This window comes from Bufo bufo, chromosome 1 (genome assembly GCF_905171765.1).
Source record: "Bufo bufo chromosome 1, aBufBuf1.1, whole genome shotgun sequence".
NCBI classification, from domain to species: Eukaryota; Metazoa; Chordata; class Amphibia; order Anura; family Bufonidae; genus Bufo; species Bufo bufo.
The window spans coordinates 58,561,818-58,589,724 of record NC_053389.1 but is presented as its reverse complement, the minus strand read 5'-3'; the positions used below and the strand labels follow the sequence as shown (position 1 = coordinate 58,589,724).

Genomic DNA, 27,907 nt, shown 5'->3' with positions numbered 1-27,907 from the left:
ATCTAAGTCAAGTTTGCGTTGAAAATGATAGGAAAAAAACGGACACGGATCACGGACGCGGATGACAATCTTGTGTGCCTCCTTGTTTTTTCAGGGACCCATTGACTTGAATGGGTCCGCGAACCGTTGTCCGTGAAAAAAATAGGACAGGTCATATTTTTTCCACGGACTGGAAACACGGATCACGGACGCGGATGACAAACGGTGCATTTTCTGAGTTTTCAACGGACCCATTGAAAGTCAATGGGTCCGCAGAAAATCACGGAAAACGGAACAACGGACACGGAACCCAACAACGGTCGTGTGCATGAGGCCTAAAGTTGCTATTCAACTGCATCACAAGGTCTGGACTCAATTATTTGTTTGATTCCTCAATTGTTCTCCCCTATTTGTCTGCTTCGGAGACAACGCCTGGGGTCCAGCCGTATCCAGGTAGGAGCAGTGTGACACTCATACAACATAAAGGGACATTTTAGGCCGCAACATACCACTCGGCCATTCCTACACCTGGGTACTCCGTGACGCTAATAGGGCCCCAGGGTGCGGCCCGCTGCACATACAGACACACTCCTCCTCCTTATAACATACTGACACACTCCTCCTTATAACATACAGACACACTCCTCCCCCTTATAACATACAGACACACTATGACTCCTTATAATATACAGACACACTCCTCCTTCTTATAACATACAGACACACTCCTCCTCCTTATAACATACAGACAGACACACTTCACCTCCTTATAACTTACAGATACGCTCTGACTCCTTATAATATACAGACACACTCCTCCTTCTTATAACATACAGACACACTCCTCCTTCTTATAACATACAGACACACTCTGACTCATAATATACAGACACACTCTGACTCCTTATAATATACAGACACACTCCTCCTCCTTATAATATACAGACACACTCCTCCTCCTTATAATATACAGACACACTCCTGACTCCTTATAATATCCTTATAACATATAGACACACTCCTCCCCCTTATAACATACAGACACACTCCTCCCCCTTATAACATACAGACACACTCCTCCTCCTTATAATATACAGACACACTCCTCCTCCTTATAATATACAGACACACTCCTCCTTCTTATAACATACAGACACACTCTGACTCCTTAAAATATACAGACACACTCCTCCTCCTTATAATATACAGACACACTCCTGCTTCTTATAACATACAGACACACTCCTCCTTCTTATAACATACAGACACACTCCTCCTTATAACATACAGACACACTCCGACTCCTTATAATATACAGACACACTCCTTCTCCTTATAATATACAGACACACTCCTCCTCCTTATAACATACAGACACACTCCTCCTTCTTATAACATACAGACACACTCCTCCTCCTTATAACATACAGACACACTCCTCCTCCTTATAACATACAGACACACTCCTTCTCCTTATAACAGACACACTCCTCCTTCTTATAACATACAGACACACTCTGACTCCTTATAATATACAGACACACTCTGACTCCTTATAATATACAGACACACTCTGACTCCTTATAATATACAGACACACTCCTCCTCCTTATAACATACAGACACACTCCTCCTTCTTATAATATACAGACACACTCCGACTCCTTATAACATACAGACACACTCCTCCTCCTTATAACATACAGACACACTCCTTCTCCATTCCTCTGTTATTTCTCCCTGAAATGTATGAATAAGTGGACAACTGGGTGTTTCCACTCCAGTTGTAAAAGGGTTGTGTCCCTACACAGTCTGATACTGTCAGCACTTATTGTACAGGGCCAGACTAGGTAGAGACACCCATCCCCAACTTGTAACACCTAGTTGTTAATTCCCTATAGGTTTTTTTTTCTATATATGGATCAATAAGATGATATTTCTCCAAACAACCCTTTCTTAACCCTGATGTAGGCACTGATTGGTTGTTATCTCTCCAACCAATCGTACCAAAAACACACACTAATTGGCTGGATATTGTGATCCCTGCTGGAGTCAGAGTCATTTTATCTGAGGCTGCATTCAACTTACGATAGCCCATGAGAGGCCATTGTCAGTTCAATTACTCACATGTTGAGTCCTTCAAAAGTTTGGGATCACCGAACAGTCTAATTGTGTCATGATATTGTCATGATAATTCTGTCTCCTGAAAATAAATCATTCAATCTGAGTTTTTCCATCTGTGACAGGTGAAGTACTGCAACCTTGTCTTTGACCCTGTATCAGAGCTGTTAACAACGGGATCGTCCGTAGAGAGGGACTTCGTTCAACATTCCTGTCAGGTCAGCACTGGTAAGAAAAACTTGGAAAGTAAAATTTGATAATATATTTTAAAAACTTATCTAAAAGGAGAAACAATAACCAAAGTGCAGAATGGGAAGACATGAAAGACGTAAAGAAGGGTGTGGTGGGTTAAGGGGATGGTCTCAAAGCAGATTTGCAATTAGTTGCGATAACCCACAAAGCAAAGCTTTCAACTTCCTTTCTCAGGGTAAGGAGGCATTCAGACGACTGTGGGGCCGCCGTGCCCGTGTTGTGGACCTCCAACCGCAGATCCACAAAACACGGACCCAGAAGCCCACGGATCACGCGTAAGCCCTTCCCTGGACTTCTAGGTCGGTGCCTCCGCACCACCAGAGATAGAACATGTCCTATCTTTCGGCGCATCTTATGGATCACGGACCCATTGATGTCAATGAATCCGCTCTGCAATGCGCAGCGCACAAGGCCAGTGCCCGTTTTTTATGGACCTGCAACACGGCAGCCCTAGGGTCCTGTGAATACCCTCTAAGGTATACTGCTGTAATCATCTATCAAGAATGTTATATCAACTTCCCCTGCCACTACTGTGATGCCGCTGCCCTGGTCCCTGCTTCTCTCCACCTCCTGGTCTGACACATAGGAAATGGCTTGGACTGCCTACTGCAGCAGTGATTGGCTCAGTGGGCAGTCCAAGCCATTTCCTGAGTGCCGTGCCCAGGATCATGAAGTGGAGAGGAGCGAGAACTGGAGCAGCATTTTAAACAGCAGCGGAAGGGGAACCAGTGAGGTGAGTAACGATTCTTTTTTATTTTTAAACCATTCTACCTCCTTTAAGGAATTTTTCCAGGGGAACAATTTTATTTTATAGAGTCTTTTTTTTCCAGAAGAGAAATTACAAAGAACATAGCCTGCATTACATGAACAGCCTATTTCAGTGGGAACCATGTACTGCAGGGCTATTAAAGGGGTTGGTCAATTTTGAAAACTCATTTTTATGTACCCGATTAGGGAATTCGGCATTAATAGAGTGGGGTTCTTTGTTCAGGCGCTTATCTGTTGTACACTAGTTATACAGAGATTCTCTGGCTCTAGAAGACCTGTATGTCCACCCTTATACAGACAGACCATAAATACCAGAAAAGGTTGCATGGCCCAAAAAAAACGCAACAGAGTGCACATCCACTAGATATAAAAGCAATATAACAATTTTATTAGACCACATAGACATACAGACATTATTATAAATGGTATACAATGAGTCATGTGCTGGTATAAAATAAGACCAAACACAAACACAGAATCCACCAAGGTCCAAAAATGAGGACTCAGTGTGTATAGCCCAAGATGAAATAACAAAATAACAATCAATGCAAAACCAAACAAAGAAAATAGAAAATTGCAGCTCTCACCTGTTGCACCTGTTGTGAGCATGGACGCCAGCCTGGACACGGCTGTTACTTAGGACTTGTAAGAAAATCGATGAGAAAATCCAGCTCTTTTAAACAACAGGAAACACTTTATTGATGCGGTAAAAACTTTCCAATCCTCATACGCAAGAGACAATCTACGCGTTTCGGACCCTCATGTTTCGGTCCTTAATCATGACATAAATGACATATACCAAGCAGTTACTTATATAATCCTCCCACACCAATCCATAGTGGTTTAGATGTCACATCACTAGAAGCTGCTTGATAAGATCAGAACACATAATATTCTTTTTTTTTTAACTTAAACAGTCTAATAAAATCAAGTCAAAGAAAAATCTTCAATGCAATATTCGGCTACAGACATATAATCAGTTATACTGCAAGATCAAATCCTGTCTTTTATTTAGACCTGTTGGAATACATGTACTTAGTTGGAACATCCAGAAAGCCTCTCTGTTTAGAAGCTTCCTCCGATGGTCTCCACCTCGCAAGGGAGCTGTAACCCTTTCTATACCTTGTGCAGTCAGGGCTAAAAAAATCGCCTCCATGTACTACAGCAAAGTGCAGACTGGCAGCAGAGACGTTTCTTGTCTTGAAATGGGGTATGTCAGAAATATGTTTTCTTATTCTGGTTTTGATTTCATTTGTTGTGCAGCCTACATACTGAAGTGAGCAGACCTCACATGTGATGAAATACACGGCAAATTTGGTATTACAATTCAGATAAGCCTTCATCTCAAATTTCTTACCGTTTGCCGTGGATTCAAAGGTTCTGCTCCTTTTCATGTGGCTGCAACAAATACATCTGCTATGCCCGCACTTATAGCTTCCTCTGTTGGTTAACCATGTCGGTTGTGTTGTGGGGATATTGACGTAGAGACTGGGGCTCAGCATATTTCCCAGTGTTGGCACCCGTCGCGCCACACACTTAATACCGCTTCTTGTGTACTTAGACCAGTTTTTATCATAACTCAGTACAGGAAGATGTTTCTTAATAATTTGGCATATATTCCCTAAACTCCTCACTGTAACACGTGGAGAACATAATAGCATTGTCACTAGATGAATTGTTCTTATCTCGTTTTTATAATTATTATTATTACTTTTATTTTCCGGAAAAAAAAGAACTTTTCTATCCAGTAACAATGCAAGATCTCTATGGCCTGATATCATCTTTGGTGCATATAGTCTGTGTTCCAACCTTTTCTTAACCTTATTGGACTCCCTCCTAAATGTATCCGCATCAGTGCAATTTCATCTGGTGCGGATCATTTCCCCTTTGGGAATGTTGCGAATAACATGGGGGAAGGGGGGTGACATGAAGTTGCCAGTAATATTGTATTGCCCGCTGTGTCTTTCCTATATGTGGAAATATGGATACCAGACACAGCTACATCACCCCTAAAATATAAATCCAGGAAGTGAGTAGACCTGGCATCATATCAGCAATCAAAGGAAATGGTGTCAAGACATTGATTCAGATAGGCGAAGAAAGATGGTATGGCCGCCACATCACCTGACCAAATGAACAACAGGTCGTCGATGTAACGGCCATACCATCTAATGGACTCAGAAAAGGGATTGGAGTCCACGAGGAGAAACCGCTTCTCCCACCACGCCATAAAAATGTTGGCAATGGATGGGGAGAACTTGGCCCCCATGGACACGCCTGACCTCTGTAAATAATATGTGTTGTTAAACATAAAAAAATTATGTTTCAAGAGAAAATCTGTCACCATTTCGATGTATTCCTGCAATACCAAAGTGTAATCACTATATGCATGCACGAACCATCGAAGGCTATCAATGCAAAATTGTGTGGGATGTTTGTATAAAGGGACACCACAACTTACGTAATCCAGGCATATGTATCCTTCCATTCTAAACTTTTGAATGCCTGTAGCACAGATCCGGTGTCCTTAATATATCCAGGAATTAAATGAACAAGGGGTTGGAGAAGTGAATCAACCCATTCAGAAAGTTTTTCCAAAAAGGATCCTATCCCCGCCACAATGGGTCTCATAGGCGGGTGGAAAAACGTTCTTATGAATTTTTGGCAGCGCATGAAAGATGGAAATAATTGGATATTGTACATAAATATAATCCACTTCTTTCTGGCTGAAAATTCCCATCTCCAAACCTCTGGTCAGAATATGTGCGATTTTTTCCTGGAATGATGACAGAGGATTACCACTGAGCTTAATATACACTGATGTGTCAGCTAACATTTTCTCCACCTGAATTTTGTATACAAGATTGTCTAGCACCGGAATATTTTCTGATCCTGTCCTGTAACTTACCAAGGTCCTTCTCAACTAATTCCTGATAGCGATCTAGAGCAGGGGAACGTGACTGCAAAGGATTTTTCTTTTTAAAATGTATAGAGGGATGAGACACCATTTCCTTTGATTGCCGATATGATGCCAGGTCTACTCACTTCCTGGATTTATCAGAATTGAGAAAGCTCGTTGGAAGAACGAGTGAAACGTTTTCAAGAAATCTACAGTAAGTCCAGTTGCCTTGATTTATTCTTTACAGATATACAATGCTATTATGTTCTCCACGTGTTACAGTGAGGAGTTTATGGATATATGCCAAATTATTAAGAAACATCTTCCTGTACTGAGTTATGATAAAAACTGGTCTAAGTACACAAGAAGCGGTATTAAGTGTGTGGCGCGACGGGCGCCAACACTGGGAAATATGCTGAGCCCCAGTCTCTACGTCGATATCCCCACAACACAACCAACATGGTTAACCAACAGAGGAAGCTATAAGTGCGGGCATGGCAGATGTATTTGTTGCAGCCACATGAAAAGGAGCAGAACCTTTGAATCCACGGCAAACGGTAAGAAATTTGAGATGAAGGCTTATCTGAACTGTATTACCAAATTTGCCGTGTATTTCATCACATGAGAGTTCTGCTCACTTCAGTATGTAGGCTGCACAACAAATGAAATCAAAACCAGAATAAGAAAACATATTTCTGACATACCCCATTTCAAGACAAGAAACGTCTCTGCTGCCAGTCTGCACTTTGCTGTAGTACATGGAGGCGATTTTTTCAGCCCTGACTGCACAAGGTATAGAAAGGGTTACAGCTCCCTTGCGAGGTGGAGACCATCGGAGGAAGCTTCTAAACAGAGAGGCTTTCTGGATGTTCCAACTAAGTACATGTATTCCAACAGGTCTAAATAAAAGACATGATTTGATCTTGCAGTATAACTGATTATATGTCTGTAGCCGAATATTGCATTGAAGATTTTTCTTTGACTTGATTTTATTAGACTGTGAAAGTTAAAAAAAAAATAATTTTATGTGTTCTGATCTTATCAAGCAGCTTCTAGTCATGTGACATCTAAACCACCATGGATTGGTGTGGGAGGATTATATAAGTAACTGCTTGGTATATGTCATTTATGTCATGATTAAGGACCGAAACATGAGGGTCCGAAACGCGTAGATTGTTTCTTGCGTATGAGGATTGGAAAGTTTTTACCGCATCAATAAAGTGTTTCCTGTTGTTTAAAAGAGCTGGATTTTCTAATCGATTTTCTTACAAAACCAAACAAAGAATCCTGAATAAAAAGACGATAATCTGGCATCAAAGCAACTAATACCTGAAAGAAACAACAAATGTGGAAATCGGACTATATGGGTGGACCTGAGTAAATAAGGTAGCGCCCCATGCGTATCGCCAGTGAAGTCCGGCTTCCTCAAAAATCTGATTGGTCACTGTGTAATACATAATTTCTCCTGTTGTGGCGCTGCAGGAAAATGTTATCCTTACAGCTACTGTAGGTTTCCTCACAATATATATATGATCCCTGGAGGTCCCAGTTGGGGGACATATTATGATCAGCTTGTCAAGGGATCCTTCGAAAGCGGAAAACCCCTTTAATTATGACCATAATGCTGCTAGGTTCCCCCACGGATTAAGATATACCTGAGTATAAAATGCTTGGTTTTTAAATGACTTTTTCAATACTCATCTATAGATGCTTCAGTATTTAAATGGTCATCAATGAACTTGTTTGACACTAGAGGAGGATTTAATTATGAAATATTAAATAATGTGATATCTTTATGCCATCAATTACCCTAAGGGCAAACTATATAAGTATAGTAGGCGTAGTAGTAGCTGAGTACTGGTTGTAAATGGACATTAGATGTATTTCTTCTATTAGTTTCTCTACAGAGCAGAAGACTTCAGATGAATCGCCTCACCATACTCATTATTACCACCATTATTCTGGTCTTTGTGTTGATTTTTAGCCTCACGATTGGGATTCTGATGAACAGTGAGTAATGACCAGGACTTGGATTTTCCTATTTCACATTGGGAACCTACAGGCGGAGGTGCCGGGTGTCAGACCCCCGCCAATCTGATATTGATGACCTGTCCTGAGGATAGGTCAACAATATTAAAGTCCCAGAAAACCCCTTTAATAACTTAAATATAACATTCAGAAAATGGAATAACAAGATCATTCATCCTTTCTGTTTTCTGATGGGGCAAGATCTCTGTGAGATGGATCTTTGTCCAAGAGATTCATTAACCTCCTAATAGTCATGTTAAATTGGAAAAACCCTTTTTTATTGTACATTTTTAATGTGTGTCTGCAGTAAATCTTGTTGGTGCACTATTGGACACTATTGCATTTTTAACCCCTTAGTGACATCATTAATTTTAGCCTTAAAGGGGTTGTCTCACTTCAGCAAGTGGTATTTATCATGTAGAGAAAGTTAATATAAGGCACTTACTAATGTTTAACCCCTTAAGCACTGTAACGGATCACCTGGCACCCCGACTGGGTACCTCCGTTGACGATGCTCCTAGCGTTTTCCTGAGGTCTCCAAGCACTTTGGCAGACACCACCATCACCGAACCGAAGAAGCAGATAAATCCTCTTCAAATATATGAATGCTGTAGCCAGTGGAATAGGAAACCATACGAATAGGTTTACGATCCTAGCAGTCAAACTGGAACAGCATACCATAAATCCTCCCCCCAAGAATGAGACGACACTTCACTTTGAGGGTTAAAACAGGAACTTACTGTACTTCACGTACAGCCTCTTTTATTCACAAACCAAAAACATAGTACTGCCCACAGGGTTTTGAAATACAACCAATCAATATGTTACAACACATACAATGTAAGTACAGTAACCAATCGTTCACGCCCCCAGAGGACCAGAAGGGAGACTGCGACACAGAACAGATACAACATATCCCCACAATGCATCATGGTTTCCTCCTCTCTGTCCCGGAGACAACCGAGGAGCAATCCAATTATCTCTCAGGACAAAGGGAAATCGCCAATACACATGTGTAGACAACAGGACAGACATCACCATTTAAACACACAATGGGACAATGGCACAATAGAAACACACCCAGCATTTTCCTCCCAAGCTGACAAGTTACAACTTTGTGAGTTTACATTGTCCATACATATAACTTACATCAATTTAAACAGTATAACTTGGGGACAAACCTATCCAAAATTCACTTGAATAGGTTCAGGGGTTTAAAAGTTAGTATGATAATCCTGAGGCAAGAGGCTGGTAAACAGGCCTCTCCAAAACCCAGTGGCGAGGTTGGTTTCGCCACAAGGACTCGGCCCTATTTCACCTTACGGACTTGGCCATTTTTTGCAAATCTGACCAGTGTCACTTTAAGTGCTGATAACTTTAAAACGCTTTGACTTATCCAGGCAATTCTGAGATAGTTTTTTCGTCACATATTGTATTTCATGACACTGGTAAAATTAAGTAAAAAAAATTCATTTTTATTTATAAAAAAATACCAAATTTACCAAAAATGCGTAAAAAATAGCAAATTTCCAAGTTTCAATTTCTCTACTTCTATAATACATAGTAATACCTCCAAAAATAGTCATTACTTTACATTCCCCATATGTCTACTTCATGTTTGGATCATTTTGGGAATGATATTTAATTTTTTGGAGATGTTACAAGGCTTAGAAGTTTAGAAGCAAATCTTGAAATTTTCCAGAAATTTTCAAAAACCCAATTTTTAGGGACCAGTTCAGGTCTGAAGTCACTTTGCGAGGATTACATAATAAAAACCACCCAAAAATGACCCCATTCTATAAACTACCCCCCTCAAGGTATTCAAAACTGATTTTACAAACTTTGTTAACCCTTTAGGTGTTCCACAAGAATTAATGGAAAATAGAGATACAATAACAAAATTTCACTTTTTTGGCAGATTTTCCATTTTAATAATTTTTTTCCAGTTACAAAGCAAGGGTTAACAGCCAAACCAAACTCAATAGTTATGGCCCTGATTATGTAGTTTACAGAAACACCCCATATGTGGTCGTAAACTACTGTATGGGCACACGGCAGGGCGCAGAAGGAAAGGAATGCCATACGGTTTTTGGAAGGCAGATTTTGCTGGACTGTTTTTTTTGACACCATGTCCCATTTGAAGCCCCCCTGATGCACCCCTAGAGTAGAAACTCCATAAAAGTGACCCCATCTAAGAAACTACACCCCTCAAGGTATTCAAAACTGATTTTACAAACGTCGTTAACCCTTTAGGTGTTCCACAAGAATTAATGGAAAATAGAGATACAATTTCAAAATTTCACTTTTTTGCCAGATTTTTCATTTTAATAATTTTTTTTCAGTTACAAAGCAAGGGTTAACAGCCAAACCAAACTCAATATTTATAGCCCTGATTCTGTAGTTTACAGAAACACCCCATATGTGGTCGTAAACAGCTGTTCCGGCACACGGCAGGGCGCAGAAGGAAAGGAATGCCATACGGTTTTTGGAAGGCAGATTTTGCTGGACTGTTTTTTTTGACACCATGTCCCATTTGAAGCCCCCCTGATGCAACCCTAAAGTAGAAACTCCATAAAAGTGACCCCATCTAAGAAACTACACCCCTCAAGGTATTCAAAACTGATTTTACAAACGTCATTAACCCTTTAGGTGTTCCACAAGAGTTATTGGCAAATGGAGATGAAATTTCATAATTTACATTTTTTGGCAAATTTTCCATTTTAATCCATTTTTCCCAGTAACAAAGCAAGGGTTAACAGCCACACAAAATCAATATTTATGGCCCTGATTCTGTAGTTTACAGAAACACCCCATATGTGGTCGTAAACAGCTGTATGGGCACACGGCAGGGCGCAGAAGGAAAAGAATGCCATGCGGTTTTTGGAAGGCAGATTTTGCTGGACTGTTTTTTTTGACACCATGTCCCATTTGAAGCCCCCCTGATGCACCCCTAGATTATAAACTTCCAAAAAGTGGCCCCATATTAGAAACTACGGGATAGGGTGGCAGTATTGTTGGTACTAGTTTAGGGTACATATGATTTTTGGTTGCTCTATATTACACTTTTTGAGAGGCAAGATAACAAGAAATAGCTGTTTTGGCACCGTTTTTATTTTTTGTTATTTACAACATTCATCTGACAGGTTAGATCATGTGATATTTTTATAGACCAGGTTGACACGGATGCGGCGATACCTAATATGTATACTTTTTTTTATTTATGTACGTTTTACACAATGATTTCTTTTTTGAAGCAAAAAAAATCATGTTTTAGTGTTTCCATAGTCTGAGAGCCATAATTTTTTCAGTTTTTGGGCGATTACCTCGGGGGGCTGGATGTCACAGGCTCGTCACCGGAAGGCAGTGCGATGCCTTCCTTAAACATCGCGCTGCCTTCCATGCCATCGGGTCCCCCCCACAGCGCATGGGGACCCGATGGCACCGCCCGCCGCCGCCGCAACCGCAGGTAAAAGCTACAAACCGCAGATCTGAATTGACCTGCGGTTTGCGGCGATCGCTGATACGGGGTCACATGAACCCCCCCCCGGCATTGTGACAGGATGCCCGCTGAATGATTTCAGCGGGCATGCTGTTACTATTAACCCCCACCGCACCGCAGTGTACTTTTAAACTTAGGATGTACCGGTACGTCCTGAGTCCTTAAGGACTCGGCAAACATGGCGTACCGGTCTGCAATCCAGCAGTGGTGGTCGTGCTTGCACACTAAAGAAAAAAATGTCAGCCTCTCTGATGACTGGGACCGTAGGAGCGCACATAGGCTGGGGCTTTTTTTTATAGTATGCAAGCACAACCACCACTGATGGATTGCAGGGTGGTCGTAACCATGGAGACGAGAAGTGTTTAATGTGATAGAAAAATGAATCCAGTCTGCAAAAGAGGCAATATGGATAATAACAATACATTAGTAAGTGCCTTGTATTAACTTTCTATACATAATAAATGCTATTTACTAAAAAAACACAACCCCTTTAAGGACCAAAAATATTTTTCCCCTTTGTGTTCTAGAAGTCATTACTTTAAAAAAAAAAAATTTGGCCGGTATTAGTTGTAGGTTTTTTAGGAACCATTTTGGGGTATATATAGTGTATTAAAAAACTTTTATTATTTTATTTTCAGGGGAAAGATGAAAAAAAGCATTTTTACATTATTTTGTGGAATTTATTTACGACGTTCACTATGTGGTAAAAATAACATAACTTTATTATGTGGTTCTGTATGCTGTGATAATGTCACACTTCTATGTATTTTTACTATTTTTCCTTTCCTCCTGCAGCCTGTTAGCTCCCCAACTGCCCCCCTTCTCATACAGACTGAAAGGGAGTGGGAGCGGCTTCTGTAGCTGCTCATATCTCTGGCTTGTATTGTTTGAATGCTGGCATTCCAAGCTTCCATACAATACCAGAATGACAGCAATATCTTCAGTACATGGGAAGATATCACTGTTAGAAATCGGGATGTAGTGTATACAGCTGAAATTGAAAGTAAGAACAGGTTTTACACACAATTATTCCAGACTCAATTTCTAACAGTGATATCTCCTGTTTAACTTGGACTAATGCTGTAATTTTGGTCTTGAATGCTAGCTTTCAAACAAGTTCAATGCTTCCAGTTCCATGCTTCTAGCCTCTACCTTTGAGGAGATATCAGCATCTAAAGCAGCCCTCCCCCCTTCCTGTTCTGCCCGAGCTGAGCTCTGGCAGAACAGTTAGGCGGTTAAAGGGATTATCAAAGCTACATACAATGAAGACCTACCTTTAGGATAGGTTGACAATATCAGATCGGTGGAGGTTAGACACTTGGAACCCCAAATGATCAGCTGTTTAGGGCACCCAGCCAAGTGAATGGGAGCTGAGCTTTAGTACACCAGCACCAGAAACTACACAGAGTACAGAGCTTTCTGCTTCTGTTAGCTTCCAAAATGACTGATACTGAGAATAGGTCAACAATATCTGTAGCCTGGAGAACCCCTTTAAGTCCTGCTTTCTCTAAGGCCCTGTTGACATTTCCGTGTCCGTATGAAATCTGTCGACAATCGGCCCGTGTTTCATCCATGAAGATATCTGTGAAGAATCCGTGTTTGATCCATATGTTCGTTTTTTTCTCTCCATGTGTTATTTGTCACGTTCAGGTGTGGGAGGGAAACACCACATTGAACATAGGAAGGAAAGGGGTGAGGGAATAAGGCCTGGAAACTAGGGAAAGGAGATGGACACCTCCTAGTAAAACCCTAATCAAAGTCCTGACTAACTACCAGTATAAAAAGACCCCAGAGGAAGGTGAGTTCATACACAGGAATACCTAATGTTCTAACTTACCCTATAGAACCCTGGTACTAATGTCAGGACTGAGACAACTTGTTCCTCCTAAAGGAAGGATGAACAGGAGTCTCCCTCAGGCCTTAATACAAATGACAGGGAATTGCAACACACAAAATAACCCAAACAAAATACAAAAGGGGAAGAAAACACTTAACTTCAAGTGGTTATGGCAGCACCAGGAACTCAGCCGAGATCCACACACCAGCTATCCACAACTCAAAAAGAAACTATAAACCGCGTAGCATGGTGGGAGAAACAATAATAAATAGGGATTATTAAATGACCAAATTAGCCACACCTGTGGAAAGAAGGTGAGGTAAGCACCAGAAACAACACAGACGTCATTTGATCCAAACGGAAAACATGCCAGATCAAACCACGTGTTGCCAGTCTCACCGATCTCCTGCCACCTGTCGCGGGAACGTCCGTGACATTATTCATATCCCACGGACACTGCTCAGCTGAAAAGTAATTTCCAGAGCATCTCCTTTCAATAGTCTGGTAAAAATCACCAGCAGAACACTAATGCCATTCGTGTTGTGTTGGTGGGTTTTCACTGACCCATAGACTTCAATTGAGCATGTTTGGTCCATATCACAGACCACAGTGGTGTATGTCTCCGTGATTTATCCACTGACCCACGGTCATCAGAAAATCACTGACGGGTGAACAAACAGATTAAAATCAATGGGTAAGTGTGTTGTCAGCGATTCACTGTGGTGGGAACAAGGCCTAATAGAGAGCAATGGAGTAGCACACACCTTGTAGCACCATGTGCTTTAGAAAGAGCATTCTGCAGACTTATTTATCCCTGAATGTTCATCCAACGACTCAGAAAAGAACATCAAAGCTTGTTATTTTTAGCTTTTGGGACCAAAATCAAAGCGGATCAGATCTCTCAGTTGGCAAAATGATCAGCCAATCCAAATGGGAATATCATCTTCCCAGGCTGAATAATCCTGGGTGGGAACATGAATGAACTCATATGTCTTTGTTTTCTACAATGTGCACGTTCTTCTTCATAAGTGCTTACTGTAATAAGTGTTATTATGCCATGGGCTGTATGTGCAAGTAATTCTGGAACCCCTCCAGGTAAACCTATCTAGGCTTATTGAACCAGCTCTAGGGGTAGTAATTACAGTTTTTTTTCCCTGAATTGACTTTATCCATTATCCACAGAATAAGTGATGTGTCTGATCGCCTGATCGCTGGGATCATGCTGATCACAAAAATGGGGGTGTTGTGTTCCCTTCTTCTCCCAACTGCACCCCTCACAATGAGGAGGAACGTGAATGTAGTAGTGGTTCAGCACGCACTCTGCCACTCCAGTCAAAGTCTATGGGAAGAATGGAGGCTAAGTGCAGCATGGTTGTTCCGTGTGTTTTGTGAAACATCTATTACTTTTATCTTAAATGCAGAATATAAAGTTGAAGATCTGAAAGCGGTTGTTCTATTGTCCAATCACAGTGCAGCTACTGCCTCGGAAACCAATGTGATCAAGGAATTTACAGAAACACCTTGTGGTAAATCACGGGCTTTTCATTCGACCTTCCGTCTAATCCCCAATCATGGATGTTATTAGAATTTCTGTATGTCACACTGTACATGCTGTTTTTTTATTGCATAAATCAACTTAAAGGGGTTGTACCACAATTAAATATAAAAAAAAAAATTTTTTTGAGTTGGAATCATTCAAAATAATGCTGTCTCATACCTGTTATGGCGCCCCCTGCGGTTCTTTTTGCAAGATCATGGCAGTGCTGACTCCCGCAGAGGAGTGGCTGGAAAGAGGAGGTGTAGTTGGCGGGGCTTAAAGGTTGTCTCACTTCAGCAAATGTCATTTATCATATAGAGAAAGTTAATAAAAGGCACTGGTAGAAATAATTTTTCCATCACATTACACACTGCACGGTTCCAGGGGTTACGACCACCCTGCAATCCATCAGCGGTGGTCGTTCTTGCAGCACACTATAGGAAAAGGCGCCAGGCCCTCTGGTGTCCAGGTCCACGGGAGTTGCGCATAGGCCAGTGCTTTTTCCATTAGTGTGCAAGCACTGCCACCACTGCTGGATTGCAGGGTGGTCATAACCATGGAAACAAGCAGTTTATGTGATGTGATGTGATGTGATGGAAAAATAAATTCAGCCAGCAAAGGAGGCAATATGGACAATCACAATACATTAGTAAGCCTTGTATTAACTTTCTCTACATGATAAATGCTATTTGCTGAAGTGAGACAACCCCTTTAACTTTACTGGGCAGCAGGCTTTAACATACTTTGGTATCTCACAGAGGGGCACCAGAGCAGAAATGTTACAAAGAGGGGGACATTTACTTATCATGTTGCACCAGAATTATGGTGTTAAATGCACCAAAAATAATGGTCTTTTGATTTGCGCCAAATATATCAAATGTTTTCTCCTTATTTTTCGTCAGAAAGAATGAAACATGCAAGAAAATTTTGAATGTCAAAGTGGGCGGAACTACCAAATTGGCGTATATTACGCGTTATTTATCAACTTATGCTTGGCTTAAAAGGCACAAATTGTAGCTGTAGATTAAGCCTGCTTATATGATAGTGATAATAGGTAAATAAAACTGTCGCATGTCCGAAAAGAAAAACCAACTACATTAACCCGTTCACTACCAGCACCGTTGAGCAATGGGTAAACATGGCGCCCGCTGCTAATTACCGCGACTGGCAATAATGCCTATCGCGGTCATTAAAGCTTTTAGATGCCGTGATCATGTCGTGAGATAATGGCATCTAAACGGTGAAAAACATCATGGGCATCACCGCGTCCGAAAACGCACGTACTATTAAAATATAAAAATATTTTTCCAATACAGCGAATGACGTAACGTAAAAAGGGTCAAAATGTCCAAAAAAAAGTTGTAAAATATTATCAAAATCAAGTCACACACACTCCAAAATGGTATCAATATAAACTACAGATTGTCCTGCAAAAAATTACCCCCACAGAATATGGTTATGTAATAAAAATGTAATTTTTACACTATTTAGACATAAAAAAAGATACATATGTGGTATTGTTGTAATCGTACTGACCCAGAGAATGAAGGGCACAGGTCATTTTTTCCGCAAAGGGAGCGCCTTGGGAACCAAACTCGTAAAACGGTAGAGGAGTTGTGTTTCTTTTTTTTTTAATTCCACCCCATTTTGATTTTTTTTTACCCACTTCCCACTACATTGTATCCCATATTAAATGGTGGCACAAGAAAATACAACTTGTCCTGCAGAAATTAAGCACTCATACAGCTATGTGAACAGAAAAATGAAAAAGTTATGGCTCAAGGAAGATGGGGAAGAAAAATGAAAACTCAAAAATGAAAAAAAATAACCTCTGGTGTCCTAAGGGTTAAAATCTAAAACATGGTGTCGATTTTAAAGTTTAAAAATCCGCCTATCACTTGTCTAATCACCTGTATCTGCCTTCCCAGAAAGTAAATACATTTGAAAAAGATGTAGAACAAAAGACCTCTTAGCTCCCCGCATCAATATTATCTTCCTGTCATCAGTTCAGGGCAAGCAGACGTCAAGAGTATGAGGCAAAAGTCGCAAAATTTAGCAAATCAGCCTCCAAAAGTCACTCATTCTGCTGCTTTGGAATGTCGCAAATAGCTATGAAAAGTCACATTTTGATTTTAAGCATTAAAAAGTCGCAATATGAGGGAAAAGAGACAAATTAAAAGTTTATATTTAGCAAAGACACATTTTAAAAGTGCCGTGCACCTTTTTAAAAATGCGGTGAAACATATTGCTACTTTTTATTTGTAATGTTAGTATTTTTCTGGCGCAAAAGATTCCATTATTGATAAACGTCCCTACCACCTAGCCACTTCAAGCTTCTGTAAAGCATCCCTCACCTTGGTGGTCCTAGTTCTTCTGCTGTGGACCCAATGCACCCGTATGTCTACTCAAACTGCTTGCCACACCCCAACTGATTTAGCGGGAATGGGACTAACCTTATAGGCACTCCGGATAGGTCACATGCCCACATTGATGAGCACATGCAGTGCCCCTTCCTCCCCATACTAATATGGCGTCTGCAACTACAAAACCCACTCACATGGGGAATACAGCATCCCTCTATGGCCGCCTCTACACCTCCACCAACATGGCATCTGTGGCCGAACACTCCTGGGCACAGTAACCCACCAAAAAAATACACTACAGGCGGATAGCTGGGAAGGACACCTCCCTCTACTTACAGTTTGATTCCACCTAATGTGTCCAATGCTGGTGGTCACACATGCTTAGTAGCTTAGTTCCACTGCCCAGATTCTCTTGTACTGATCCATCCACCGAGAAGTATCAGGCCACTAGATGTAACGTCTTCTCACCAGTGGGACTTTGAGGGGTTAGTTTTCTGCTTGAGCATAGACTTTTTGGGGAGTTTTTTTGGGATCAGAACAAAGTCTTATCAGCCAGGATATCTAAGTCTGGTATACAGTGCTGCCCATAATTATTCATACCCCTGGCAAATTTTTACTTAAAGTTACTTTTATTCAACCAGCAAGTAATTTTTTGACGGGAAATGACATAGGTGTCTCCCAAAAGATAATAAGACGATGTACAAGAGGCATTATTGTGGGGAAAAAAAATTCTCAGCTTTTATTTTCATTTGAGCAAAAAGTGTCCAGTCCAAAATTATTCATACCCTTCTTAATAATCAATAGAAAAGCCTTTATTGGCTATTACAGCAATCAAATGCTTCCTATAATTGCAGACCAGCTTTTTGCATGTCTCCACAGGTATTTTTGCCCATTCATCTTTAGCAATGAGCTCCAAATCTTTCAGGTTGGAGGGTCTTCTTGCCATCACCCTGATCTTTAGCTCCCTCCACAGATTCTCAATTGGATTCAAGTCTGGACTCTGGCTGGGCCACTCCAAAACGTTAATGTTGTTGTCTGCTAACCATCTCTTCACCCCTTTTGCTGTGTGTTTTGGGTCATTGCCATGCTGAAATGTCCACTGGTGCCCAAGGCCAAGTTTCTCTGCAGACGGCCTGATGTTGTCGTTGAGAATCCTCATGTATTGCTCTTTTTTCATGGTGCCGTTTACTGTGATTAGGTTCCCTGGTCTATTGGCTGAAAAACACCCCCAAAGCATTAGGTTCCCACCACCTTGTTTGACAGTGGGGATGGTGTTTTTTGGGTTGAAGGCTTCTCCTTTTTTACGCCAACTGGACACTTTTTGCTCAAATATAAATAAAAGCAGAGAAATGTTTCTTTTCCACAATAATGCCTCTTGTACATTGTCTTATTATCTTTTGGGAGACACCTATGTCATTTCCCATCAAAAAATTACTTGCTGGTTGAATAAAAGTAACTAAGTCAAAATTTGCCTGGGATATGAATAATTATGGGCAGCACTGTAGATACACTACTTCATTTGGAAAGTCAGGTTGAGTTCACCTACTCCTAAGTTCCTATATTCCCTATAAAATCTCAGTTCTGGAGCAAATTTATTAGTACACTGCCCTGTGCCATTCCTGTTATTCCTCTTAGAGATGTCTGAATACATTGACAACCGCGCCTTGCCGAAGAGGTGTATATACAGGTTGGCATCGGCAGCACTGATTAGATAATAACAGGGTGTCTCAGGCAACCCCCCCCCCCCCCCCTCAACTGGTAAAACCCATTTGTCAATTTCTAGAAGGAACAAGAAAGGCATGATAGGGAGTTATAAGAAAAGATGCTCTTGAATTGCTGTGTCATGGGGTATGCAAGTATCTACTAAAACAGACATGTCAGGAGAGGTGACAGGTCCTCTTTAGAGGGGTTGTTCCAAGATATAAACCTATAAGTAACTGATTGGTGGGGGTCCAACTACTGTAACCCCCACAATCATAAGAACAGGTGTCCCAAGTTACCTGAATGTATGGAGCTTCGGTTGAGCATGCGTGGTGCTGGGCCATTCATTCTCTATGGGACTGCCGATGGATATCTTGGGACAACCCCTTTGATGAAAGAGAGCTACTTATCAGTCTATGGGTGATGCAGGAAAAAAGAACCTCCTTCACAAGTGATCTATGACAAGTAGAAATAAATCGTGCCCACGTAGCGCCACCCATCCTCGTATATTTGGCATTAACACACATTTCTGAAAATTTCTGTGTAATTTCTCCTTTGTGTATGATTTTTAACATTTTCTCTTATGTCCATCTCTAGCATGTGGTGGATTTTTGAGGAGCTCTGAAGGATCACTGAGTTCCCCCAATTACCCATTCTTCTACCCCCCAAACTGTCACTGCTCTTGGATGCTGGAGGCAGGTGAGGGGCGTCTTGTCCAGCTAAAGGTCACAGTCTTAGACGTGGGACGTTATGGCTTCTGCCTCTTCAACTGGTTGGAGGTTCGAGATGAAAACAGGTCGCAAAGGTAAAATTCTCAGTGTGCAATAATTCAGCTAATAATCGTGGCATAATATTACCTGTGACGACTCATGCCATTTTTGCAGATTCTGCGGTCCTGTGCCGCCCACCACTTTCATTTCCAGCTCCAGTTGGTTGCAGGTTCAGTTTGTCTCTGATGATCACACTGGAGGTACAGGCTTCCATGCTACATACCGGATGGTTGAAGTCACTCAGGGTAGGTAAGGCTGTGTGACTCTTGGAAAGATTTACCGCTTGTTCAACTTCGTTGGTCTTCTTTTGCACCAGGGAGCTGTTCCTGGGATGAGTTCTTGTGTGACGGAAGACGCTGCCTCTTACTTCCTTCCCTGTGTGATGGCATTTCCGATTGTGCTGACCATAAAGATGAAGAGAACTGCAGCCAGTGGCACTGGGGTATGTCTGCAAGGAGCAAAGGCGTAAGAAATTATAAATACGACAATAATGTAATGGTAATAGATGGACAAAACGTTCGTTTGACCGACAGCTATTCCCATGCACATGTCAAGCATGCTTGTCCTCTGAAGGGTGAGAGGGAGTAAGCTGCTGCCTGGCACCTCTGGTTGGAGCTTATTTAACCTGAGAATAAACGAATAGGGCATGTGAAATTCAACATGACCAATCCTTCTTTCCTCTGACATTGAGTTTTGAAACACCCCCATAGTACATCAAATGGTTGGCCTGCCCTGCCGAAATTGGCATCTTCAGTGTTAAGATTGGCTGCCTTAAAGAGTCACAGAACTTTAACACAATTTCATTTTATTTAATAGAGAATGGTGTAACGCACAAATTTCTAAATCACTTAATTTACAAAATCTGCCTGCATCCACCTGAAAAAAGCTGTAAAGTTATGGCTAGAGATGAGCAAATCGAGGTTGGCAAAGTGGAATTCGATCCGAATTTCAGGAAAAATTTGATTTGCACCAAATCCGAATTTCCTTACGATTTGTGGTAACGAATCACATTTTTTCCTAAAATGGCTGCTGCACGTGTTAGGACATGGAGCAAAAGAACTCTGGGAACGAGGGATCACCCATAATGCCATGCATGCAGCCAATCAGCAGCCAGCCAGCGCTGTGATGTTACAGCCCTATAAATAGCTATCTTGGATTCTGCCATTTTCCAGTATGCTTAGTGCAGGGAGAGACGTCAGCAGGCGCTAGGGACAGTGCTAGGAAATACTTCATTGTGCTGAAAAAACGATTTCCAAGTTCAGGGAAAGATTATTCAAGGAGTAGGGAAAGGATAGGGAGGAATCATCTACACTATAAAAGGAGAACAGGGTTAAATAGGAGAGTGCACAGCCTGGGTAATAGGAGTGATTACTATTACTATTTCTTGATAATACAGGCGGACAGAGATACTCCCCTATGTAAGTATAATGTTAGCCAGTGGCAACTCATGCGTGATACCTTCCGTTTGCTCGGGCCCTTTGAGGAGGCCACTTTATTTGTCAGTCGCCAGGACTATGGGATGAACAACGTCATTCCACTGATTCATGTCCTGGAACAGATGCTGGCAAATCTGGCTGGCCTGGGGACAGAGGACGTGGCGACTAAATCTCATGGCCACATGAGCCCTGTGGGGGCTGAACTACAGGAGGAGGAGGAGGACATTCGAGCACAAGAAATGTGTAGAGAAATTTGTGGTTTTTCTACACAGGTGACAGGAGAGAAGGAGCAGGACCGGCCAGAGGAGCTACAGGGCGATGAGGAAGACGAAGCAGAGGACCCAGACGCACAGTGGCAGTATGCAGTGGAGATGGAGGCAGGAAGTCCCTACGATTCACTTGCGCAAACGGCCTAGTGCATGCTCACTTGCTTGCGTAGTGACAGACGAATTGTCACCATTCAGCAGAGGGATGACTACTGGCTCTCCACCATGTTACACCCTCACTACCGGTCGAAAATGGGTGTCTTTTTTTACACCTGCTAAAAGGGAGGACAAACTGAACTACTATCGAGACATCCTATGTAGTCAGTTGGCCTCTGCTTATCTGAGCCATCGCCCATCCTCACGCAGGTCTGACTGGGGTGCCCTCTGTGCTCACGTTCCACTGCCATGGCTGCTGTGGGGGTGGGTGGGCAGGAGCAGTACCAGGTCCATTGGCAGCAACTTAAGTCTAGAGTCGCTGATGAGCAGTTTTCTTCACCCGCTTACTGAAGAAACTACTTACCACCACCAGCAGCTAGACATAGAGAAGAACCTGAACCAGCAGGTTGTGGCATATTTGGAGTGCACCCTGCCACGCCACATCGAAGATCCCCTGGACTACTGGGCAGCTAAACTCGATTTGTGGCCACAACTGGCCGAGCTGCCCTGGACAAGCTTTCCTGCCCGGCCAGCAGTGTGGCATCAGAGCGGTGTTTAGTGCAGCAGGGGCCATAGTTACCCCAAGGAGAACTCTCCTGTCCATCCAAAATGTGGAGAAACTGACCTTTATGAAGATGAATCAGGCATGGATCAGCCAGGATTTTCAAACACCAGTGCCTGATGCATCAGACTAGATAATCATGGTGCCACACCAACACTTTGACACAAGAGACCTGTTTATTCTGGCTACCTCCTTCAGCTACTATTCTAATGCTGCCACCCGCCTGATGCCACACCTGCTGCCAGGTGCTCCTACTGCCAGCCACCATTTTCAGCTGGTACTGGTATTTCCCCCCACCACCCCACTCTGTCACTGGGCCACTCTGTGGTCTCCTCATGCTGCTGACACTTCAACACTATGTCACTGGGCCACTCTGTGGTCTCCTCATGCTGCTGCAACATCACCACTCTGTGGTCTTCTCATGCTGCAGCCACATCACCACTCTGTGGTCTCCTCATGCTGCTGCCACCTCACCACTCTGTGGTCTCCTCATGCTGCTGCTACCTTAATACTATGTCACTGGGCCACTCTGTGGTCTCCTCATGCTGCTGCCACTTCATTACTATGTCACTGGGCCACTTTGTGGTCTCCTCATGCTGCTGCCACTTCACCACTCTGTGGTCTCATCATGCTGCTCCCACATCACCACTCTGTGGTCTTCTCATGCTGCTGCCACATCACCACTCTGTGGTCTCCTCATGCTGCTGCCAACTTATCACTCTGTGGTCTCCTCGTGCTGCTGCCACCTCACCACTCTGTGGTCTCCTCATGCTGCTGACACTTCAACACTATGTCACTGGGCCACTTTGTGGTCTCCTCATGCTGCTGCCACTTCACCACTCTGTGGTCTCCTTATGCTGCTGCCACATCACCACTCTGTGGTCTTCTCATGCTGCTGCCACATAACCACTCTGTGGTCTACTCATGCTGCTGCCACCTCATCACTCTGTGGTCTCCTCATGCTGCTGCCACCTCACCACTCTGTGGTCTCCTCATGCTGCTGCTACCTCAATACTATGTCACTGGGCCACTCTGTGGTCTCCAAATGCTGCTGCCACTTCACCACTCTGTGATCTCCTCATGCTGCTGTCACATCACTACTCTGTGGACTCCTCATGCTGCTGCCACATCACCACTCTGTGGTCTCCTCATGCTGCTGTCATATCACCACTCTGTGGTCTCCTCATGCTGCTTCCACTTCTCCACTATGTCACTGGGCCACTCTGTGGTCTCCTCATGCTGCTGCCACCTCACCACTCTGTGGTCTCCTCATGCTGCTTCCACTTCCCCACTATGTCACTGGGCCACTCTGTGGTCTCCTCATGCTGCTGCCACCTCACCACTCTGTGGTGTCCTCATGCTGCTGACACTTCAACACTATGTCACTGGGCCACTTTGTGGTCTCCTCATGCTGCTGCCACTTCACCACTCTGTGGTCTCCTCATGCTGCTGCCACATCACCACTCTGTGGTCTCATCATGCTGCTCCCACATCACCACTCTGTGGTCTTCTCATACTGCTGCCACATCATCACTCTGTGGTCTCCTCATGCTGCTGCCAACTTATCACTCTGTGGTCTCCTCATGCTGCTGCCACCTCACCACTCTGTGGTCTCCTCATGCTGCTACTACCTCAATACTATGTCATTGGGCCACTCTGTGGTCTCCTCATGCTGCTGCCACTTCACCACTCGGTGGTCTCCTCATGCTGTTGCCACATCACTACTTTGTGGACTCCTCATGTTGCTGCCACTTCACCACTCTGTGGTATCCTCATGCTGCTGCCGCCACCTCAACACTATGCCACTGGGCCACTTTGTGGTCTCCGCATGCTGCTTCCACATCACCACTCTGTGGTCTCCTCATGCTGCTTCCACCTCCCGACTATGTCACTGGGCCACTCTGTGGTCTCTTCATGCTGCTGCTACCTCAGCACTATGTCACTTAGCCACTCTGTGGTCCCCTTATGTTGCTGTCACCTCAACACTGTGCCACTGCGCCACTTTGTGGTCTCCTCATGCTGCTGCCACTTCACCACTCTGTGGTCTCCTCATGCTGCTACCACCTTAACACTATGTCACTGGGCCACTTTGTGGTCTCCTCATGCTGCTGCCACTTCACCACTCTGTGGTCTCCTCATGCTGCTGCCACATCACTACTTTGTGGACTCCTCATGTTGCTGCCACTTCACCACTCTGTGGTATCCTCATGCTGCTGCCACCTCAACACTATGCCACTGGGCCACTTTGTGGTCTCCGCATGCTGCTTCCACATCACAATTCTGTGGTCTCCTCATGCTGCTTCCACCTCCCCACTATGTCACTGGGCCACTCTGTGGTCTCCTCATGCTGCTGCTACCTCAGCACTATGTCACTTGGCCACTCTGTGGTCCCCTCATGTTGCTGTCACCTCAACACTGTCACTGCGCCACTTTGTGGTCTCCTCATGCTGCTGCCACTTCACCACTCTGTGGTCTCCTCATGCTGCTGCCCCCTTAACACTATGTCACTGGGCCACTTTGTGGTCTCTGCATGCTGCTGCCACTTCACCACTCTGTGGTCTCCTCATGCTGCTGCTACCTCAACATTATGTCACTGGGCCACTCTCTGGTCTCCTCATGCTTCTGCCACTTCGCCACAATGTCACTGGGCCACTCTGTGGTCTCCTCATGCTTCTGCCACTTCCCCACTATGTCACTGGGCCACTCTGTAGTCTCCTCATGCTGTTGCTACCTCAACACTATGTCACTGTGCCACTCTGTGGTCTCCTCATGCTGCTGGCACTTCACCACTCTGTGGTCTCCTCATGCTGCTGCCACCTCAACACTATGTCAGCAAGGTGGCTCAGTGGTTAGCACTGGTGCCTTGCAGCGCTGGCGTCCTAGGTTCAAATCCGACCAAGGGCAACATCTGCATGAAGTTTGTATGTTCTTGTGGGTTTCCTCCGGGTACTTTGGTTTCCTCCCATGCTCCAAAGACATACTGATAGGGACCTTAGATTGTGAGCCCCATTGGGGACAGTTGGATGCTAATGTCTGTAAAGCGCTGCTGAATATAGTAGCGCTATATAAATGCATAAAATAAAGCATAAAATAAATAATGTCACTGGGCCACTCCATTGTCTCCTCATGCTGCTGCCAATTCACCACTCTGTGGTCTCCTCATGCTGCTGACACCTCACCTTTCTGTCATTCGGCCACTCTGTGGACTTCTCATGCTGTTTCCATCCTCCCCACTCCATGACTGGCCCACTATTTTGCCTTTTTGGCCTGGTTGACATAATTTATTTGACCCTTCTTCTTCTGTCGGGGGCTTTACTTGTATAAGCGTTTAATAGAACAGGTTCTGTAGACATCTATGTGGAATCAACTTACGACGGTGTAAAAGTAGTGCGCTTCTTCTAGACGCTAACATCGACCTGTAAGGCGGAGTTCACATTTGAGTTATTTAGTGAGATTTGGCCCCATAACTGCCCAAATAAGTGAAGTGTGCATTGAATATAAGAGCAACGCTTGTCATCTGCGTGTCAGACTGACTCACAGTATTGTTTCACTACCACAGCAGACTCCTTATGCGTGTTATTGCAAGGCACAGTGTTCTACACCACTATACAGTCTCTCTCTGCAGCCAGGAAATAGCTGTTTTTAACGCAATTCGCCACAAATAAATTTGTATCGAATCAAATCTTTTTGGAAAATTTGGCGAACCGACCAAATCAAATTTTTTTAGAAATTTGCTCATCTCTAGTTATGGCCACTAGGGGTCTCCCTTCTACCCAAGTTGCAGTCCACTACCTGCTGTCATGCACGATCAGTCCCTGGTAAGAGAGACACAGAAGACAGCTGAGAAAAAGTGGGGGTGTGTCAGAGCTAGCTGAGATCCAGAACCTGGAAAAGGAACTGCTTCTAAGCATCATAGGAGCTTCCTGTGTGTCTGTAAGTGTGATTTTGCCCTCCTTATTAGTGTTGAGTGCGAATATTCATATTACGAATTTTTATCGCGAATATTGGCACTTCGAGAATTTGCGAATATTTAGAATATAGTGCTGTATATTCGTTATGACGAATATACAGTACAGACCAAAAATTTGGACACACCTTCTCATTCAAAGAGTTTTCTTTATTTTCATGACTATGAAGGCATCAAAACTATGAATTAACACATGTGGAATTATATACATAACAAACAAGTGTGAAACAACTGAAAATATGTCATATTCTAGGTTCTTCAAAGTAGCCACCTTTTGCTTTGATTACTGCTTTGCACACTCTTGGCATTCTCTTGATGAGCTTCAAGAGGTAGTCCCCTGAAATGGTCTTCCAACAGTCTTGAAGGAGTTCCCAGAGATGCTTAGCACTTGTTGGCCCTTTTGCCTTCACTCTGCGGTCCAGCTCACCCCAAACCATCTCGATTGGGTTCAGGTCCGGTGACTGTGGAGGCCAGGTCATCTGGCGCAGCACCCCATCAATCTCCTTCATGGTCAAATAGCCCTTACTTTCAAAGTTTTCCTAATTTTTCGGCTGACTGACCTTCATTTCTTAAAGTAATGATGGCCACTCGTTTTTCTTTACTTAGCTGCTTTTTTCTTGCCATAATACAAATTCTAACAGTCTATTCAGTAGGACTATCAGCTGTGTATCCACCTGACTTCTCCTCAACGCAACTGATGGTCCCAACCCCATTTATAAGGCAAGAAATCCCACTTATTAAACCTGACAGGGCACACCTGTGAAGTGAAAACCATTTCAGGGGACTACCTCTTGAAGCTCATCAAGAGTGTGCAAAGCAGTAATCAAAGCAAAAGGTGGCTACTTTGAAGAACCTAGAATATGACATATTTTCAGTTGTTTCACACTTGTTTGTTATGTATATAATTCCACGTGTGTTTATTCATAGTTTTGATGCCTTCATAGTCATGAAAATAAAGAAAACTCTTTGAATGAGAAGGTGTGTCCAAACTTTTGGTCTGTACTGTATATATATTTTTTTTTTACCACAATACACATCAGGTGATCATCTCTCCCTTCTTCTAGCTTGTGGGCCAATGAGAAGCCTTTGTCACAGCTTAGCAACATCCCTAGCAACCAATAGAAAAGTTGCCTACCCCTTACTATATAAGAACCTCCCCAGCAGCTTTTTTCTAAAGTTTATTGCAGTTATGAAAGAGACAGCAGTGTCATTGCTGTGCTCTGTGCTTTGTTGTATTACATTAGACAGTTAACTTATATATATAATTCAGATAGGGAGAGATAGTCAGTGTTAGATTGATCTATAGTGTAGCTGATAGGTTCCAGTGCAGGGTGTTAGGTAGTGTGATAGGTTCTGCTGTCCATACATACATGCTACAGACATAGTGCTGTGATGTCACAAGTTGCACGTATTGCGAAAAAATATGCACATCATTAATTGCCAAAAATTCGTAAGCGCAAATATATTGGAGCACTCTATCTGCATACAAAGCTATTGTAATGTTCTTGCGTGCCGACCATTTTCTCCAGTCTCAGGAAACTTATACCAGCTTGAAAAATGTAGCATAAGTGACCCACTCCTTTATTTCGCACGCATTACGCGAGTATTACATTGCCGATTTTGGCAATTGAGAATATAATCTTGAATTCACGAATATATGACGAATATTCTATAAAATATTCGCGAAATATCGCAAATTCGAATATTGCCCCTGCTGCTCATCACTACTCCTTATCTGGTCTGTGAGCTCCAGATCAGAAAACAAA

At 43.0% G+C, this 27,907-nt stretch overlaps 1 protein-coding gene across 1 annotated transcript in view; it reads left to right on the top strand.

Annotated features, from left to right (window-relative positions):
* Positions 1–2,941: 2,941 nt before the first annotated feature.
* Positions 2,942–27,907, top strand: part of LOC120988405 (membrane frizzled-related protein) — a 41,343-nt gene continuing 16,377 nt past the window's right edge. Inside the window, exons 1-7 of the mRNA XM_040415939.1 lie at positions 2,942–3,085; positions 6,267–6,576; positions 7,916–8,029; positions 14,805–14,909; positions 19,573–19,789; positions 19,869–19,999; positions 20,071–20,196. Of these exons, the coding sequence (XP_040271873.1) occupies positions 2,942–3,085; positions 6,267–6,576; positions 7,916–8,029; positions 14,805–14,909; positions 19,573–19,789; positions 19,869–19,999; positions 20,071–20,196 (1,147 nt within the window). The remainder of the gene's footprint in view (positions 3,086–6,266; positions 6,577–7,915; positions 8,030–14,804; positions 14,910–19,572; positions 19,790–19,868; positions 20,000–20,070; positions 20,197–27,907) is intronic.